This window comes from Macrobrachium rosenbergii, chromosome 3, assembly GCF_040412425.1.
Source record: "Macrobrachium rosenbergii isolate ZJJX-2024 chromosome 3, ASM4041242v1, whole genome shotgun sequence".
Classification (NCBI taxonomy): Eukaryota; Metazoa; Arthropoda; class Malacostraca; order Decapoda; family Palaemonidae; genus Macrobrachium; species Macrobrachium rosenbergii.
The window spans coordinates 48,409,477-48,427,200 of record NC_089743.1 but is presented as its reverse complement, the minus strand read 5'-3'; the positions used below and the strand labels follow the sequence as shown (position 1 = coordinate 48,427,200).

Here is a 17,724-nt window from a genome sequence, read left to right as displayed (position 1 = left end):
GTTAATATTATAAAATTGACAATAAAATCTTGGGTTTTTACATTACCCAAATGATATGATTTGTCATCAGTGCAAAAAGAATGACATCGTTCTTTGTCAAAATTTGATGATAAAGGGTGCCAAGGTATATGTGACAAGAAAAATAATACAGGTTAACGATTGTAAATCAGATTATACTGCTATTTATAATTCAGGCCATTTCTCTGTAGGGCAGTTCAGACTTTGTGATGACACTGATCTTTCCAAGCCATGGCCTCAATTGTTTACATGTGTATGATACAGTAAATGACTGTTTCGTTACTGCTCTACAACTGGTTATTTTTGTTTTGATGCGTTTTTGTTGAATTTTAATTTCGCGTATCTAAATTTGGTTTGTTGTTGTATTGTTTCTACCTTGCCTGCCTCTTTAGATGAGTTGAAATAAACATTATTATTATTATTATTATTATTATTATTATTATTATTATTATTATTATTATTATTATTATTATTATTATTATTCACTTGTTTTTCAAAATGTAGTTCGTTCATAGTTTATAAGAATCACAAGGATTTGAGTGAAGACCGGATCTCTTACCAAAAGCGGTCTGCTACAAAGCAAATTATATTTATAAACTTTCCGCATATGTTTCTGACTCATGGGTGTCGTCATTGTTTGTAGTTATGTCAAAGTTATGGAAGAGGTGCGTATTAAATAATGCTGGATTGATGTTAAAAGCATTAAACAAGGTCAGTTTTTCACTTTGTCGTGTTCTATGCAATATTTGAGATGATTTCTATAATATTTGTAGTACGGTTGTTAATCAAAATAAGGGAGTTTAAAGTTTCACGGGGCGTCTAAACTTTAGACAAAAATCATTTTCAGTTAACACTGCACTTTTTCCCTTTTGTCATATTGAATGCAATATTTGAGATGATTTGTATAACATTTGTAGTACCGTTGCCAATCAAAGTAAAGGAATATAAGGTTCCACCGGACATCTAATATTTATACAAAAACTATCTAACAATTCAACCCTCTGCACATTAAGGCTCTATCGTGCATTACTGCTCATGATACGCGTGCAACTAACGCCGTTTAACACACCTCTTCTCCCACCTCCATTCAATTCGCCAACAACACAGAAGTTAAGCGAGGCTGAATGGAGATGAAGAAGATCTGAAGATTTGGGATGAAGGGTGGGTGGGGATGGGGAGGGAGGAAGGATGGGGTTGGGGGAGGAGTTAGGGATCTGACAGGAAGAGATAAAACAACAGGTTATAAATTAGTTACTGAGTAGGAGATGGTGGAGAACCATATTAACCCCAGGATAGAACAGATGTTCTGATAGATTTTAGTTATAGTTATTTATTGTAGTTTAATTATCTCTGACCATTCACCATCGTTATCATCTATGTCATGACCTTAATAGGGTCTTGTTAATTAACATGACCTTCATTTAGTTTTTTTTTTTTGTTTCCTCGTCGAGTATTCCGAATCTCCTCACTGATGATGTCTTGATTGACATCCTTCCACCATTCCCTTGTTCCGCCATCCTCCTCCCGTAAAAATGGTGGCCCGTGCAGTCTCTCTCTCTCTCTCTCTCTCTCTCTCTCTCTCTCTCTCTCTCTCTCTCTTTCTGTGCCACCAGCTGCCGCCTTACTGTAATCAATATTTTTTCCAGAAGTCTGGAAGACCATTCGTATGTGTTTAGGCGGACGCCTGGAAATTTGCGAAGTTGAGAGAGAGAGAGAGAGAGAGAGAGAGAGAGAGAGAGAGAGAGAGAGAGAGAGAGAGAGAGAGCCATTGATCTAATCAGATCTCCTTTCCCATTTATCTTTGTTTCCCAGAATCTTTTAATTTGTTTTTGTGTGTGTGTGTCTGCGATGCTTATATTTGACCTTTTTTTACGATTTTGTTTTCCCTTTTCGTTGTCAGATAGATTTACTGTAGTTCGTCTTTCTGTTAGTTGTTAATTTTGTAATTTACTATTGTAATTATAATTGCAGTTGTAGTAGTGGTGGCTGTAGTAGTAGTAATTATAGAACATGTATTGGACTTCGTTAGTGTCATTATGTCATTATAATTAGTCGTTGATATGGAGGTATATTACTATAAGTAGAAGTGTAACAAGGAGAATCGAGCAGGTTCTCGAAAGCTCTCCTTATATATATATATATATATATATATATATATATATATATATATATATATATATATATATATATATATATATATATATATATATATATATATATATATATATATATATATATATATATATATATATATATATATATATATATATACAGTATATGTGTGTATATGTATATATCTTTCTATTTTTAATATATATTTACACAAAAATTTTTGTGGATTTCTTCATCATTAGAAGTATAAGTAATAGTAGTAGTAGTAGTAGTAGTAGAATCAGTATAATTACTAGAATCAGTGTCATTACTGTAACTAGTATCATTACTAGAGTTAGTATCATTGCTGGAATCAGAATTAGTATCATTATTATAATCAGTATCATTACTAAAATTAGTATCATTATTAGAATCAGCATCATTACTAGAACTAATATCATTGCTAAAGATATCATCATTACTAGAATCAACACCATTACTAGGATTAGCATCATTATAAGAAGCAGTATCATTACTAGAATTGGTATCATTACCAGAATCAGTTATTACTAGAATTAGAAACATTTCTAGAATTAGCATCAATACTAGAATCAATATCGTTACTAGAATTAGCATGAATACTAGAATCAGTATCATTAATAGAATTAGCATTAATACCAGATTTAGTATCATTACTAAATACTAGAATAAGTATTATTACTAGAATCAGTGTCATAACAACAATCAGCTTCATTACAAGAATCATTACTGGTATCATTACTAGAATTAGTGGCATTACTAGAATCAACCTCATCACTAAAGTCAGCATCATAACTAGCATCAGTATCATTACTAGAATCAGTATCATTACTAAAATTAGTATTATTACTTGAATCATTATCATTACTAGAATTAGTATCATTACTATAATCGGTAGAATCAGCATCATTACTAGAATCAGTATCATTACTAGAATTAGTATCATTACTAGAATCAGCATCATTACCAGAATTAGTAAGAATACTAGAATCAGCATCATTACTAGAATCAATAGAATCAGTATCATTACAAGAATCAGTATCATATAGAGCAACATTATCACACTAACAACAGCTCTTTGCCACGGTTGTCCCCGTGTCCTTCCTGCCCACAGAGCGCTGCCCGGGTCATCAAAGAGACGATGGACAAGAGATACGGCGCGACCTGGCATTGCGTGGTGGGCGAGGCCTTCGGGTTCGAGGTGTCCTACGAAGTGAGGAACCTCCTGTACATGTTCAACGCCGGGAACCTCGCCATCGCCGTCTGGAAGTGCTGCTAGCGGAGGCTGACTCCCCACTTCGATATTAATCGTCTTTTCCATATGGCGTGATTACCAGTTCGTCCGTCTTGACCAATTGCCGATTGTATGAGTTATGCTAGTGTTAGGTCTCAAGGTCCACAACTACTTCTCACTCTCTCTCTCTATCTCCCTCAATTCGTCCGTCTTAGTTTTCTGCCGATTGTGTGATTGTGTTAGATCCGTACCTACTTCTCTCTCTCTCTCTCTCTCTCTCTCTCTCTCTCTCTCTCACGGTGTTTTACGTAAGTGACGCCGGATGTATTTCATGTCACAGGCTGTTAATTACCTTTTGAATCTGATAAGGTCGACGCGCAACGAAGTAGTTTCCCATACGAATGTTTATGTTTTTGTTTGAATCTCGTTTAGCTGGAGCTGCCCAAAGTTTTATATACATATATATATATATATATTTTATATATATATATATATATATATATATATATATATATATATATATATATATATATATATATATATATATATATATATATATAATTTATATTAATAATTTACTTGTGCTTCCAGCTAATTTCAGTACTGCTTGCAATTACATGTACATCAGAGATTTTCATACAAATCATCATTTGAATTTTGATGTGGCATCCAACTTTATACCCAAATGACCTTTTCAAAACATCCCCTTTGGGTACTCCACCCAAATGATACTTTCGTACCAAACTTTTCGACCCTGGGTGTGCGCGTACCTTAGTAACTGACGGGAGGATTGTGGTGGTGGTACTCTTTTGAGAGAGAGAGAGAGAGAGAGAGAGAGAGAGAGAGAGAGAGAGAGAGAGAGAAAGTGCGTAGCTTGTTGCTGCCGTTATCAAACAGAGCGGGAGAGTTATAAACAGCTGTCTCCCGAGGTCTCCGCAGGTGCTATTTTCCGATGTTTACAACGGCCGATCAGAACTCTCGTCACAGCAGCTGTTGTGATTCGGGTCCGGGCTGTCTTTGTGTTGGATGGCGTACGCTGTTGTTTATATCAATTTTTAAAGAGATATTTTAAGTTTCAGACGAAATATATATACTTTACGGTGCCTTTTCACATCCTGAATAAAAAGCAAACGCGACTTTTGTGAAATTTGGTGTTAGGAATCTAATCCCCCCTTCCCCTTTCCATCCCTCCCTCCCCTTCCCCTCCCCACCAAAAACAGAAAAGTTAGTTCTCATTAAGCAAGTGTCCACCGTGAATGCTTTTGTGTTGATAACGATGTTTTTATTTGTATTTTTGTCTCGAGGCTTTTGTTGTTATATCATCATTTTTGTCCTCTCTCACATTCGCTTATTCCGTTTGATCACAGTTCTTTATATTTTATCAAAACTCAGGATTGTATTCAATGACAGTTATCTATTTTTTTCCTTTTTATGTCTTTTATTTTTCCATCGAGAAGTTGATTGTAAGCAGCAAACAGGCTTAGCGATGACGCGTAAATGTGACATCAGTATCGGGAGTCTAAATAAAGTTGTCATTATGTTGGACCCGCGTATTTCCGGATGCTGTATATCAGTTGTCGCCGATGGAATATGTATCGGAAAGGAAGTCCCTTTAATAAGTTTTGAGGACATTTGTTGGAAGGGTGGGTGTCTATGTGTGTGTATGTGTGTGTGTACGTGCGTGTGTATATATATTTATACCTATATATATATATATATATATATATATATATATATATATATATATATATATATATATATATATATATATATATATATTATACAATATATATACACGTGTGTGTATGCATGTATGTGTGCGCGTTCTCGAAAAAATTAGAGGATACGTGTGTGTTTGTGTGAGATAATACACATGCACAAACACAGATTATATATATATAAATATATATATATATATATATATATATATATATATATATATATATATATATATATATATGTACAGGTATATATATGTGTGTATATATAGACAGATAGATAGATAGATAGATAGGTAGAGAGAGAGAGAGAAGTTTGGCGTGGGTGGTCGCTTTCGTGTAAATATTCATAACCCTTCATACCGAACCTGTACAACGAAATGAAGATAAGTCGATGAGATAATACTCTTTTTTACGCATATGTTCCGTAGGACACTTAATAACCAGTGTTAAATAAAAAAAAAAAACTCAGAATTTAGCTTATAACCACGGTATTGATAAAAACTGCTGGTGTTGTGACCGCAATGGCCGAGTTAGCTCTCTCTCTCTCTCTCTCTCTCTCTCTCTCCTCCCTCTCTCTCTCTCTCTCTCTCTCTCTCTCTCTCTCTCTCTCTCTTTGCGTTTATTCCATTTCACTAGTGGAGATATACGAAGGGGAGAAGTTCATGGTAAAAATTAATCTCTGTGTTAAATACTTCTAAAATAATTTAGTATCACCCAGGAAAAAAATACGGAACTTCTGAAAGTGAGATGTTTTGTGAATATTTATTTTTGGATGAAATATAAGTAAGTACAAATGTGTGGAAAAAGGAAAACGGGCGTCTCCTCCAAAAATGCCAGTTGTACTTTATTTTTTTTCTCGTTCAAATTGAATATTATTAACTAAAGGGCATGTGTGGATAGTGCATGTTGCCTCTGCTGTTTGTACCTTACATAATAGTTAACTTTAAATTAATTGTCTTAAAACTGATCCAAAAGTGTAAACACAAATAATATGAAGAATAATAGTAAACGAAGACGATAATATTATATGTATAAACATTCATTTTTTTATCAAAATTCATCTTAGCATATAACGACTCTTCGTTCGAAGGAAGGAAACAAGACGACACTGAATAGGAACTGAAAAACTATTTTTTTTGTATGCAAACGCCATTGAAGAGTGTGGCGCGCGGTATATCGGAGAAGAGGAAAATCGTTCCGCGAATACTGTTTCTCCGAACGCCCCGAAATTGTTTCCCCTTTTCCCGAGTAATTCCTGGAAGGATAAAAATGCTTCGTCGTTCGCCAGAGGCTGTAGGCGTTGGGGTCAACACTATTCCTCGTTGTGGTCAATTGTTATTCCTCGTTGTGGTCAATTGTATTCCTCGTTGGGGTTAACAGTATTCCTCATTGTGGTCATTTGTGTTCCTCGTTGAGGTCAACAATATTCCTCGGTCGGGTTTAACAATATTCCTCGTTGGGGTCAACAATATTCCTCAGTCGGGCTCAGCAATATTCCTCGTTGTGGTCAGCAGTATTCCTTGGTCGGGTTCAACAATATTCCTCGTTGGGGTCAACAGTATACCTCGGTCGGGTTCAACAATATTCCTCGTTGGGGTCAGTAATATTCCTCGGTCGGGTTTAACAGTATTCCTCATTGGGGTCAACAATATTCCTTGTTGGGGTCAACAATATTCCTCGGTCGGGTTCAACAGTATTCCTTGTTGGGGCCAACAATATTCCTCTGTCGGGTTCAACAATATTCCTCGTTGGGGTCAACTGTATTCCTCGGTTGGGTTCAACAATATTCCTCGTTGGGGTCAACAATATTCCTCGGTCGGGTTCAACAGTACTCCTCATTGGGATCAACAGTATTTCTCGTTGTGGTCAATTGTATTCCTCGTTGTGGTCAATTGTATTCCTCGTTGGGGTCAACAATATTCCTTGGTTGGGTTTAACAATATTCCTTGTTGGAGTCAACAATATTCCTCAGTTGGGTTCAACAATATTCCCCGTTGGGTTCAACAGCACTCCTTGGTCGGGTTAAAAAATATTCCTCATTGGGTCAACATTATTCCTCGGTCGGGTTCGACAATATTCCTTGTTGGGGTCAACAATATTCCTTGGCCGGGTTCAACAATATTCCTCGTTGGGGTTAACAGTATTCCTCATTCGGGTTCAACAATATTCCTCATTGGGGTCAGCAATATTCCTCAGTCAGGTTCAACAATATTCCTTGTTGGGGTCAACAATATTTCTTGGTCAGGTTCAACAATATTCCTTGTTGGGGTCAACAGAATTCCTCGTTGAGGTCACCAATATTGCTCATAGAGGTCAATAATATTCGTCGTTGGGGTCGACTATATTCCTCACTGCGGTCAACAATATTCCTCATTGGGGTCAACATTTTTCTTTGTTGAGGTTAACAATATTCCTCGTGGGATCAATTGTATTTCTCGTTGGGGTCAACAATATTCCTTGTTGAGATCAATTGTATTTCTTGTTGATTCCTTGTTTGGTCAGTAGTTTGGGTCAACAATACTCCTTGTTGGGGCAACAGTATTCCTCAATGAGATCAACAGTATTCCTCGTTGGGGTCAACAGTATTCCTCATTAAGGTCAACAGTATTCCTCGTTGGGTTCAACAATATTCCTTGTTGAGGTCAACAATATTCATCGTTGGGGTCAACAGTATTCCTCCTTGAGGTCAACAATATTTGTCGTTGAGGTCAACAATATTCTTCATGGAGGTCAACAATATTCGTCGTTGGGGTCAACAATATTCCTCGTTGAGGTCAACAATATTCATCGTTGGGCCAACAATATTCCTTGTTGAGGTCAACAATATTCATCGTTGGGTCAACAGTATTCTTCGGGGTCAAGCAGTAGTCCTCATTGGGGCAAACAGCATTTCTCGTTAGGGTCAAGCAATATTCGTCATTGGGGTCAAACAATAGTCCTCACTGGGGTCAAACAACATTCCTTGTTGGGATCAAACAATATTCCTCATTGGGGTCAAACAACATTCCTCATGCAGGGCAATTGTATTTCTCGTTGAGATAAAAAATATTCCTCATTGGCGTCAACAATATTCCTTGCTGGACACAGCAATATTCCTCAATGAGATCAACAACATTCCTCGTTGGGGTCAACAATATTCCTCACTGGGTCAATAATATTCTTCGTTGAGATCAGCAATATTCCTCGTTGGGGTCAGCAATATTTCTCGGGGCCAAAAACAATACTCCTCATTTGGGTCAAACAGCATTCCTCGTTAGGGTCAAACAATATTCTAACAGTATTCCCTTGGGGTAAAAAATATTCCTTGTTGAGTTAAAAAAAAATATCCCTCGTTGAGGTCAACAATATTCTCCTTTGAGGTCAACAAATATCCCTCACTGAGGTCAATATTCGCCGCCTCTTGGGAATAATCTCGATTCCATCTGATGTATTGAAGCGACGTTTTGAAAGAGGATTGAAAGCACTTTGTATGAAAAGGGTCGACATGTCCTCCGTCGCCTCCGTCAGGAGTGCTACAGCGACTCCCGTTGGTCTTGTCATGTAATGAGTTCTCTCTCTCTCTCTCTCTCTCTCTCTCTCTCTCTCTCTCTCTCTCTCTCTCATTTTTATTAGCTTATGTCATCTTCTCTCTCGTGACATTATGTGATACTCATTGTTATATATGTTCATTTTAAGAACATCATTTACAACTAAATACATATTTTCTCTGTTGACCATAGCAATTGCGACGCTAGATAACTGACCAATTAACAGCCTCTCCCGGTCTCTGCCTGCTCCTGAGAATCATCATCGTTTTGACTACACATATTTACTCGAGACTCCATTTAGAGCTTCTTCAAAATGTACCTTTTGTTACGTCCAGTTGAAAACATATATGCTTAATTAAGTGGCTAATGTACGGAACCATGTAAATGACGTCATTCGTTATTTGCACGCTGTATGCTTCAACCTCTTACTTTCACATATATCCTGGGCAAAGTTGTGTAGGCTGGGGACGTGGGTCCTTCGTCAGGTAGGATGCTACGTCCTAGTTGAGGTTAGGCTAGGATGTGTCCTTTCTTTTTGTCACTGATTGATGACAGCACCTGATAAATAAGAATTATATATAAAGTAATTTAGAAAGACACATTAATCCTTGTTTAACTAATGATAGATGGAAAGCACTGTAATATTATAAATATATATAAACTAATTTAGAAAGAAACATTTATCTTTTTATAACTTATGACAGATGGCAGCCCTGTAAAATAGTAATTATATATAACTAATTTAGAAAGAAACATTTGTCCTTTTCTAACTAATGATAGGTGGAAACCCCTGTAAAATAATAATTATTAGAAAGAAACATTTGTCCTAATTTTAACTGATGGTAGATGGCAGCCCCTGTAAAATAATAATTATTAGAAAGAGCATTTGCCCTAATTTTAACTGTAAAATAATAATTAAATAATTATATATGAACTAATTATACATGAAGTAATTATATCAGATAATATTATAAATTGATATCAGATAATTTAGAAAGAAACATCTGACATTTTTTTTATAATAAACAAAACCTATTATAAGGCAATACTTCCCTTTACATGTCCATTAAAAGAGACGCTGCTTATTCACTTACGTAATGACTTTGGCTCATCGCCTTAATGCCCATTTAGTTACGGAGCATCACGTATCCTTCCCAGGGAATAAAAGAGTGTGGAGAATGGAGGAATTAAATTTAAGGAGGAAAAGAAAAGACTCTTAGAAACGTGATGAAGCGCATCGCTCGGAATACGAGATGAACTTTATACCTGTCCCTCTTTCCGAGAAACCTCCTCTCCATCCAACCTCTCCGGGAATTCCCCCTCCCTCCCTCCGCCCTCCCTTTTGTTTTTTCTTCGTGACGTCATCGAATTGATGTAGCTCTCTCTCTCTCTCTCTCTCTCTCTCTCTCTCTCTCTCTCTCTGCAGATACGGGTGAAGGACCGTTTTCTTTGGCAGAGGCGCTCTCTGGTCGACTGTTTAATTCCTCTTTTTTTCTCCATTTTCAGTTTTCACCTTCATACACACTCAATATATATATATATATATATATATATATATGTGCATATATATATATATATATATATATATATATATATATATATATATATATATATATATATATATATATATATATATATATATATATATATATATATATATAATTAATGTGATTCAGAAAAACAGAGATTAAAATTGATGTGACGCACAGAAGACAGATAAACAAAATAAATGTGGCTCACACATTACATAGAAGTCTAATAAACAAGACGTAATTGTGATATATATGCACATATGTATATATAACACAGTCACGTCTAGTTTATTGCACTTTTATGTAATCTGTGTGCCACATTTTTTGTGTTTATCTGTCTTCTGTGCGTCACATTAATTTTAATCTCTGTGTTCTCTGAATCACAATTGGATTCCTTGTGTTCTCTGAATCGCACTGATTTAAATTCACTTGTCCTCAGCGCCACATTGATTCTATATTCACGTGTTCATTTTCATGTTACCGTCATTTTTGTTTGAAATATCGTTTCCATTCTGCAGTTCCAGAATTCCTTTTCTTTATATACTTTTAATATTCACCGACGTCAAATTATTTTTCCTAATGCATATTTTAATGCCATGGCTTTTATGTTCCTAAGGTGGTGATTCCATTTCATCATCTTATAATTTTTAATGAATATTTCTGAAATCTCACTGACCTAAAATTATTACAAAAGCAGTATTTATTTTCTGATCGATTAAAGTTCTGTCAGCGTTAAGTAATTAGTGATTAATTCTAACGTTTTTTCAGAAGGTGTGGGACTCGGTTTCATCATTTCACCATTTTAGTTTTCTGTAAAAGAAAACTATTGTGCCGGCTTTGTCTGTCCGTCCGCACTTTATTCTGTCCTAACTTTTTTCTGTCCGCCCTCAGATCTTAAAAACTACTGAGGCTAGAGGGCTGCACATTGGCATGTTGATCAGCCACCCTCCAATCATCAAACATACCAAATTGCAGCTCTCTAGCCTCAGTGGTTTTTATTTTATTTAAGGTTAAAGTTAACCATAATCGTGCTTCTGGCAACGATATAGGATAGGCCACCACCGGGCAGTGGTTAAAGTTTCATGGGCCGTGGCTCATACAGCATTATACCGAGATCACCGAGAGATATCTCTATTTTCGGCGGCTTTGATTATACGCTGTAGCGGCTCTACAGAAAACTCGATTGCGCCGAAGAAACTTCGGCGCATTTTGTACTTGTTTATTAAATATTTCTGAAATCTCACTGACCTAAAATAATTATAAAAGCAGTATTTATTTTTTTTAGAGATTAAAGCTTTTTCGCCCTTAAGTAATTGATGATTAAATTCTAACGATTTTTCAGAAGGTGAGGATTCAGGTTTATCGTTTTATAATTTTTGATAAATATTTGGGAATACTGAAATAAAATGGTTACAAAAGCAGCATTTATTTTCTGAACGATTAAAGCTCTTTCACCGTTAAGTAATTAGTGATTAATTCTAAAGATTTTTTCAGAAGGTGGGGGATTCAGTTTCATCATTTTATAATTTTTAATAATATTTCTGAAATCTCACTGACCTAAAATTATTATAAAAGCAGTATTTATTTTGTGAACGAATAAAGCTATTTCGCCGTTAAGCGATTAGTAATTGACATTTTATCATTTTTATTCAATATTTCGGAACACTGGCATAAAATTACCAAAAGAGCAGTATTTATTTTCTTAACGATTACAGCTCTTCCAGCGTCAAGTGATTAGTGATTAATTCTTACGATTTTTTTCAGCGGAATTTCCGGAAACATTTAATAATTGGACAATTGAGTACTCAGGCAACATTGTCGCAACTTATTGATTCTGTTATTTTATGTTTGTTCAAAAACCGAGTCAGTTTTACATATTGTATACGTATTATTTTAAATACTGGATCGTCACATTTATTGCAGTTTAATGTAACTTGTTTTGTTTTAATGTGCTGTTGTTGGTTTTGGTTTGAAGAGTGCATGAAGAATAGGTCTTGATAAATTGGGTGTTTTTGTATTCGTGAAATCGTCTTTTGTTTTAAGAAAAGATGGAAAGTGAGTATTAACGTCCTTTCGTTGTAAGTAAAAAATAATGGTTAATGACATTTGAGTATATTTTATTTGTTGTCAAAGAATTTTGATATGTATATCTTGAATGTATTATTATTATTATTATTATTATTATTATTATTATTATTATTATTATTATTATTATTATTATTAAAAATATTGTATTCCAAATAATATGCCTGGGCTCAACTCATTTTGGTGAGAGTTGATATTAAATTTAGAGATCACAGCCCTTATTATTATTATTATTATTATTATTATTATTATTATTATTATTATTATTATTATTATTATTATTATTATTATGAGGTGAGAAGTTATCGTTCACAGAACAGGATCTGAGAGTGGTCTTGAAAAATGTAATTGATGACGGTGTAAGTCCATTGTTTATTTGTGTTGCAGTGTGGCAGTTACATATTATTGAAATACAACTGGATTTTTAATCATTTATTTGTATATGTATGTACGTTTTTGTTACGTAATAACTATTTTTCTTGTATGTAATTCTTGGTGCTTTCTTTATTATTTCTATGTTATTATGATGGTTATTTTTTGTTCGTTAAATAACTTAGTTTTTGTTATTGGTAGCGAAACTTGGGCATTAACAAATGAGTCTGCATTAATCATTTAGAGGAACTAATAATTATTTTGACGTTAGTATTGGCAATGAATATTGAAGAAAGGTAGTTAAGGCAGCAATTGGTAACTGAATTCATTCTTTTGTAGATACTGTAGATATTTTTTATAGTTTTATGTGTGTTTCTATTAACATATTTTGTTATTTTTGTAGACCAGCTCTAGGACAACTTTTGGAGATATTGTACATATATTTTGTAGTTTTAGTTTTCTTTAAAAGAAAACTGTTGTGACGGCTTTGTCTGTCCGTCCGCACTTTTTTCTGTACTCACTTTTTCTGTCCGCCCTCAGATCTTAAAAACTACTTTGGCTAGAGGGCTGCAAATTGTTATATTGATCATCCACCCTCCAATCATGAAACATGCCAAATTGCAGCCCTCTAGCCTCAGTAGTTTTTATTTTACTTAAGATTAAAGTTAGTCATAATCGTGCTTGTGGCAACGATATAGGACAGGCCACTACCGGGCAGTGGTTAAAGTTTCATGGGTCACGGCTCATACAGCATTATTTCGAGACCACCGAAAGATAGATCTTGATTATACTCTGTAGCGGCTGTACAGAAAACTCGACTGCGCCTAAGAAACTTCGGCGCATTTTTTACTTGTTATGTATGCCTTCAGTAACATACGTAATGACTATAGATCATCATCTGGGGGAGAACTTGATAAAAGATTGAGGATGAACTGGAAGAAACGGTAGACCTTCCTCTTAAGAAGCTTTCACGACCAAGTGATAGGTGTTAAGTGACAAGTGGCAATTGCAACGCTATTACTCAGGGGTACTGGAAGGCTGTGTACAATTCCTTGTGTGCACTATGTTTATGCACCTATGATAATTCAGGGTAATGAGTTAGACATTATTTTTTTTCTTATTGGTAACAGCTAAACACAACCTGAGATTAACGTAACCAGGTTTTAGCCTGAAATGAAATGGAGAAAATATTAAACATATTACCTGATGAATCAGATAAAACCGAGAGACTGTAAAAATCAAATAGGTAATTTTATAGACATAAAAGTGAAAGACAGTAAGTGATCCATATGTAGCAAGAGGGTTTGCCCCGCTCAGTTACCTTGTCTTATTTTTTTAATTATTATCCTCCGCTCTCAACCATCGACGAATTCTCACTCACTAATCCAGAGGAAATGGACAGCACTTTCCTGAGATAAGATTGAATTCAGTTTTTTCTATACTCAGTATATCTTTCACTTACATTCATATTCTCCCATTCCATTTTATTCTTCATTTCCATTCATATTCTCCTATTCCTTGTTATTCTTCTCTCTGTCCTATTTTATTACTTTTCCTTTTACCCGGCCTCTTCATTTTTTTTTTTTTTTTTTTTAAAGCATTGCGGAAGCATTGAAAACAACACCCAAATATTGGTTTAAAATTAAAAGGCCAATTATTTTTATCTTTTCCTTTTGGTTAATTCAAGTGATTCACCCTCTTCTTTATTCGTAGTAACTTCTGTTTGATATAAACTTGGTGCTGCTGATTGTTTAAGAAGTGGTTGCCCTGATATATATATATATATATATATATATATATATATATATATATATATATATATATATATATATATATATATATATATATATATAAATATATATATATATATATATATATATATATATGTATGTATGTATATAAAATATATATATGTATATATATATATATAATATGCATATGTATGTATGTATACATACATATACATATAAGCTTCTTCCTTTAGTCAGTCAGTTTTGAAAAGGAAGGGCGCCACCATCAACTTGCCGTTGTTAATACAACTTGAAATACTAAACGGTGTTTTTTATTAAGTGCTCCTTGTGGTGTCCAGTTTTTCCTGTCAAAAGTTTTCAGGTAAAAAGGGAGGTTTTTTAAAGCGTGTATCTCTCTCTTTTTTTTTTTTGCCATTAGGGAATGTTATTCGTGCGTACACGAGGCGCCTTACTGGCATTAGTATGCTCACGGTATATTCTTGATATTTAATTCACACTCTCCTATTCATTGTATTGTTTTATTGCTTATTCCATTGTTCTTCCACTTTTACTACAGTTTCTCTCTCTCTCTCTCTCTCTCTCTCTCTCTCTCTCTCTCTCTCTCTTTTAGTCCTAATGTTTTCACACTGTCTTTCCTCCCTGTTCTTTTACTTCCTTGTGTTCATTGCATCGTGTCATTCTATTATTATTTTTTTTATTTCATTCGTTATTGGATTTTGAATGCGATAAATGATTTTCGCATGGTTTAACTTTTTTTTTTTTTTATTAAACAGTATTTTGAGTATAACTGACGTTTCAACTCCATATGCATTGGAACGCTGCATGCAAGCAACATTGTGCCTAATGAATTTACAATAGAACTTCATCTTCATGTCAATCAAACAGTCATTCGAAGCTCATGCTATATAAGACTGACATTCATTACTTTTTATATATTGTCTGTCATAACATCACAAACCCCGTAGGGGAGTAGTGCCGTCAGTGGACCTCTCACGGTGTACTGTAGGCATTACTTGAGGTTCTTTGCTGTTTCCCTGCGGCCATTAGCTGCAATCCCTTTCATTCCTTTTACCGTACCTCCGTTCACATTCTCTTTCTCCCATCTCACTGTCCACCCTCTAACAGTTGATTCATAGTGCGACTGCGAGGTTTTCCTCCTGTTACACCTTTAAAACCTTTCTACTCTCAATAAGCCTTTCAGCGCTGAATGACCTCATAGGTCCCAGTGCTTGGCCTTTGGCCTAAATTTTACATTCCATCCCATTACATCACAAAGGTCACGTGACTGTAGTTACTGCTTGAGCCAGTATGGAATAAGTAAGCAAATCAATACCTGTCGTTATTTCAGCTGTCTTTTATATTGTAGAAGTAATTTCGACATTAGCTTTAAAAAAGATATTTCTTGTTAGATATAAGGATATATTCATTGTCGCAGAATGGGTGCTTTAAATAAAGAATAATTCATTGTTTACCTTGACTTTTTTATTTCTCTCCATTGTTTTATATTTTTAAGAATCGGTGTTGATAGAGAATGTATGATCATTATTAAAGTATAGATTGAACTTGAAAAAAAATTATTATTATTATTATTATTATCATTATTATTATTATTATTATTATTATTATTATTATTATTATTAGTGGAAACCTGCGAGATTCGCAATGATCTATTGAGACCATTGCACTTTTCATTTTTCAAAACACGTATTTATTATTATTATTATTATTATTATTATTATTATTATTATTATTATTTGGTTCTCAGGTAAGGAAAAGGGCCAAACTCTGATAAAAAGTATATGATTATGGTCCTCATTTCATGACAATTCCAACAATACCTTACTTTTATATTTCGGAATTATATTTTAGCAGTAGTTTAAAAACAGTCATCTGTTTATTAATCTTTGCAATTCACTGTACTCCATGGCCCGTAGGGACGGTAGCGCTGTCGGTGTACCTCATGTGGTGCACTGTAGGCATTAGTAAAGGGTGTTTGCAACGTCCCTTCGGCCCCTAGCTGCACCCAATTTTGACCCTTTTACTTTATCTCCGTTCCCATTCCCTTTCTTCCGTCTTGCTGTGCAGCCTCTCTAACTATGACTTCTTAGTGAAACTGTGGTGTTTCCTCCCAGTTCCCCCAGTTCCAGCTTTAGATATTTGTACTTCATCTCTTTTTTTTTTTTTTTTTTTTTTTTTTGGACCTCTTTATCTCGCTGTCCAACCACTCCAACTCCCTCATTTTCGCTTAAGCCCTGAATGGCTGAATGTGCCTCAGTGCTTGGCTGGACAGCGTAAGTCTCATTAAATCGAACTATATTCCATATAGTGAACTTCGACTATTTTAAGAAAATGAGGTGAAAGGTGTTCAATGTATTGAATACGGTTTTCTCACATTCTGGTGATTATTTTTATGTTGCAAATTTCATTGTTACTAGGTATACCAAGTTACCAGATAGACCAGTTACCAAAGCTTTCTCACTTTTTCAGATTAGCTGTTTTTTGTGTTGTCAGGAATGGTTTCACTGGCTGTGGTACACTTTTTCTAGATTTCTAATTATAATTTATCGTCCCTGTTAACTCGGTTACCTGACTGGCCTTAGTGAATATATTAAGCAGATTTTTATTCATTTAACTTCGTTTTCGCACCGAGTAATTACCTATTAGAATGGAAGACATGTCATGCAGAGGCTTTCATAGATTGCATAAGTGCTGACTGCAACATGTGCAGGGAGTTATTCATTCTTCCATTGCTCTAATCCTGCAGGGGCGGGGAGTAGTGTCGTCAATGCACCTCACGTGGTGCAATGTAAAGACTACTTAAGGTTCTTTGCAGCGTTCGGCCCCTAGCTGCAACCCCTTTCATTCCTTTGACTGTACCTCCGTTCATATTCTTTTTCTTCCCCCTTACTTTTCACCCTCTCCTAAGAGTTGTTTCACAGTGCAACTGCGAGGTTTTTCTCCTGTTACACCTTTAAAACCGTTTAACTTTCAATTTCCCTTTCAGAGCTGAACGACCCCATGATTCCCAGCGCTCGGCCTTTGGCCTAAATGTCATGTTCCATTCCATTCCATTGTTCTAAGGTCGCAGATAAGTTGATTTGCAGACATTTTTGTACGTCGACAATGAGCAAGTTGTCAGGAAACAACCGAGTGCTTGTTATGCGCTTTTAGAAGTGACTGGTTAAATCAGAGACAATTTTGCCTTATGGATTTCTGTAAACTGGCGTTAAAATATTAATAGTCAGAACTAGAGGCCCACTGTACACTAAATTTTATTGACCAATGGTCGGACCTTAATCATAATACTGACTGTTTAGTTTTATGGTTGAGACTGAATAAATGACTGATGTCTAA

General features: G+C 35.0%; 1 protein-coding gene across 1 annotated transcript in view; it reads left to right on the top strand.

The window, feature by feature from the left end:
- The window catches only part of LOC136855453 (dynein axonemal light chain 4), a 90,711-nt gene extending 86,893 nt beyond the window's left edge, over nucleotides 1-3,818 (top strand). The window contains exon 3 of the mRNA XM_067132513.1: nucleotides 3,263-3,818. Coding sequence (XP_066988614.1) covers nucleotides 3,263-3,427 — 165 coding nt within the window. The 3' untranslated portion in view covers nucleotides 3,428-3,818. The remainder of the gene's footprint in view (nucleotides 1-3,262) is intronic.
- The last annotated feature ends 13,906 nt before the right edge of the window (nucleotides 3,819-17,724 follow it).